This window comes from Malurus melanocephalus, unplaced genomic scaffold (assembly GCF_030028575.1).
Source record: "Malurus melanocephalus ecotype Western Australia unplaced genomic scaffold, MMel_1.1 scaffold_1975, whole genome shotgun sequence".
In the NCBI taxonomy this organism is placed as follows: Eukaryota; Metazoa; Chordata; class Aves; order Passeriformes; family Maluridae; genus Malurus; species Malurus melanocephalus.
The window spans coordinates 6934-9801 of record NW_026625207.1 but is presented as its reverse complement, the minus strand read 5'-3'; the positions used below and the strand labels follow the sequence as shown (position 1 = coordinate 9801).

Sequence of the window (2868 nt, the reverse complement as noted above, 5' to 3'; positions counted from 1 at the left end):
GAACTGAGGAGAAAAACCCCAAATTCCTGGGATTTAAACCCAAATCCTAAATCCCAAATCCCAAATTCCCAATTTAAATCCCATAAATCTCACCTGTGGGGTTCCAGCAGCTCGTCGGGGCAGCTCCCACTCGACAGGCGCTGCCCGGGGCCGGGCTCGGCTTCGGGGTCACCCTGGCTGCTCTCAAAGTGCTGGATCATGGTGCGGACATTGCCGGGCTTTAGGGCTGCAAAAATGGCAAAAATCCTAAATCCTAAATCCCGAAAATCCTAAATCTCAAATCTCCAAAATCCCGAAAATCCCAAATCCCCAATCCCAGTGCTGGATCATGGTGCGGACATTGCCGGGCTTGAGAGCTGGAAAATGGGAAAAAATCCTAAACCTCAAATCCCAAAAATCCCGAAAATCCTAAATCTCAAATCCCCAAAATCCCGAAAATCCCAAATCCCCGATCCCCAATCCCAGTGCTGGATCATGGTGCGGACATTGCCGGGTTTGAGAGCTGGAAAATGGGAAAAAAAACTAAATCCTAAATCCTAAATCCTCAAAATCCCATTTGAAATCCTAAATCCCATCCCAAATCCCCAATCCCAGTGCTGGATCATGGTGCGGACATTGCCGGGCTTCAGGGCTGCAAAAATGGGAAAAATCCTAAATCCTAAATCCCGAAAATCCTAAATCTCAAATCTCAAAAATCCCGAAAATCCTAAATCTCAAATCCCCAAAATCCCGAAAATCCCAAATCCCCAATTCCCAATCCCAGTGCTGGATCATGCTGCGGACATTGCCGGGCTTCAGGGCTGGAAAAATGGGAAAAAATCCTAAATCCCAAAAATACTAAACCTCAAAATCCCAAAAATCCCAAAATCCTAAACCTCAAATCCCCAATCCCAGTGCTGGATCATGGTGCGGACATTGCCGGGTTTGAGGGCTGCAAAAATGGGAAAAAATCCTAAATCCCGAAAATCCTAAATCTCAAATCTCCAAAATCCCAAAAATCCCAAATCCCCGATCCCCAATCCCAGTGCTGGATCATGGTGCGGACATTGCTGGGCTTGAGAGCTGCAAAAATGGGAAAAAAAACTAAATCCTAAATCCTCAAAATCCCATTTGAAATCCTAAATTCCATCCCAAGTCCCCAATCCCAGTGCTGGACCATGGTGCGGACATGGGAAAAATCCCAAATCCCAAATTTCCAATCCTAAATTTCCACCCTAAATCCCGAATTCCCATCCTAAATCCCCAATCCCAAATCCCATTTTAAATCCCAGTCTGAAATCTCAAATCCAAAATTCCCAAATTCCCCAATCCTAAACCCCAAATCCCTGAAATTCCTGGGAATGTCGGGGAAAAAAATGGAATAAAACCCAAATGAAGGGAAAAAATGATAGGAATGGAAAAGGAAAACACAAAATCCCCAAAAAAAACCCAAAAATGGGAATTTTTACCTTCCATGGGGGACAAAGGAACATGAAATGCTGGAAAACAACAAAAAAAAAGGGGGGGAAATGTCAAAATTCCCAAAAAATAAATTCCCGGGAAAAGGGGGAGGGAACGGGAATGGGATGAGAATGGAAAGGGAAAAAGGGCGGGAAAATTCCAGGGGAATTTTGGGATTTGGGCACAAAATTCTGGGAAAATTTTGGGATTTGGGCACCCCTGGAGCAGTTTGGGGGGGATTTTCGGGAAGGAATTCCCAAATTTGGGGAGGAATTCCCGAAATTTTGGGATTTGGTTGTGCCCAGAGCAATCTGGGGAAGATTTTTGAGAATTCCTGGGAACTCCGGGGTAAATTCCAGGGAATTTCTGGGAAAATTTGGGGAAAATTCCAGGGAAATTTGGGAAATATTCCAGGAAAATTCGGGGGAAAATTCAGGGAATGCTGGGGAAAAATCCAGGGAATTTTGGGGAAAAATTCCAGGGTAATTCGGGGAAAAATCCAGGGAATTTCTGGGAAATTGCAGGGAAATTCTGTGAAAATTCTGGGGAAAATTCCAGGGAAATTGGGGAAAATTCTGAGGAAAATTCCAGGGAAATTGGGGAAAATTCTGGGAAAATTCCAGGGAATTTCTGGGAAAATTCTGGGAAATTCCAAGGAATTCCAGGAAAATTCCAGGAAAATTCCAGGGAATTCCAGGACTCACTGCTCTGGGAGGAGATTTTGGGTTTCCCGATGTATTTCAGGATCGGATTCCTCCTCTTGTCCTCCAGGGAATCTTTCTCCTTCTTGGAGCTGCTGCTCTGTTGGGAAAAGGAAAAAAACCTGGAATTCTGGGGATCCCAAAATTCCAGAGGGTTGGGAAAAGGAGTATTTTCCAGAATTTTCCCCACATTTTTCCCAGTTTTTTCCGTTTTTCATGCATTTTCCCCGAACTTTTCCCAGCTTTTTTCCCGAATTTTCCCCACGTTTTTCGCAGAATTTTTCCCTGTGTTTTCCCAGATTTTTCCACTGATTTTTCCACTGATTTTTCCCACGTTTTCCCCACGATTCCCCGTATTTTTCCCCGTGTTTTCCTGGATTTTCCCCGTGTTTTTCCCCACATTTTCCCCAAGTTTTTCCCCACATTTCCCCCATGTTTTCCCAAATTTTTCCCATTTTTTTCCCCGTGTTTTCCCAAATTTCTCCCAGATTTTTCCCCACACTTTCCCCACGTTTCCCTGTATTTTTCCCACATTTTCCCCCATGCTTTCCCGTTTTTTCCCCCGTGCTTTCCTGGATTTTTCCAGGATTTTTCTCGGATTTTCCCCCATGCTTTCCTGGATGTTTCCTGGATTTTTCCTGGATTTTTCCCATTTTTTTCCCCATGCTTTCCTGGATTTTTCCCGGATTTTTCCCGGATTTTTCCCCGTGCTTTCCTGGATTTTTCC

General features: G+C 44.2%; 1 protein-coding gene across 2 annotated transcripts in view; it reads right to left on the bottom strand.

Moving 5' to 3' along the window:
• Nucleotides 1-66: 66 nt before the first annotated feature.
• Nucleotides 67-2868, bottom strand: part of LOC130587490 (rho guanine nucleotide exchange factor 11-like) — a 4772-nt gene continuing 1970 nt past the window's right edge. For both annotated transcript variants that reach the window (XM_057388471.1, XM_057388470.1), the window contains exons 4-6: nt 2145-2241; nt 1449-1478; nt 67-226 (exon numbers count right to left, since the gene is read on the bottom strand). In XM_057388471.1, coding sequence (XP_057244454.1) covers nt 90-226; nt 1449-1478; nt 2145-2241 — 264 coding nt within the window. In that variant the 3' untranslated portion in view covers nt 67-89. The remainder of the gene's footprint in view (nt 227-1448; nt 1479-2144; nt 2242-2868) is intronic.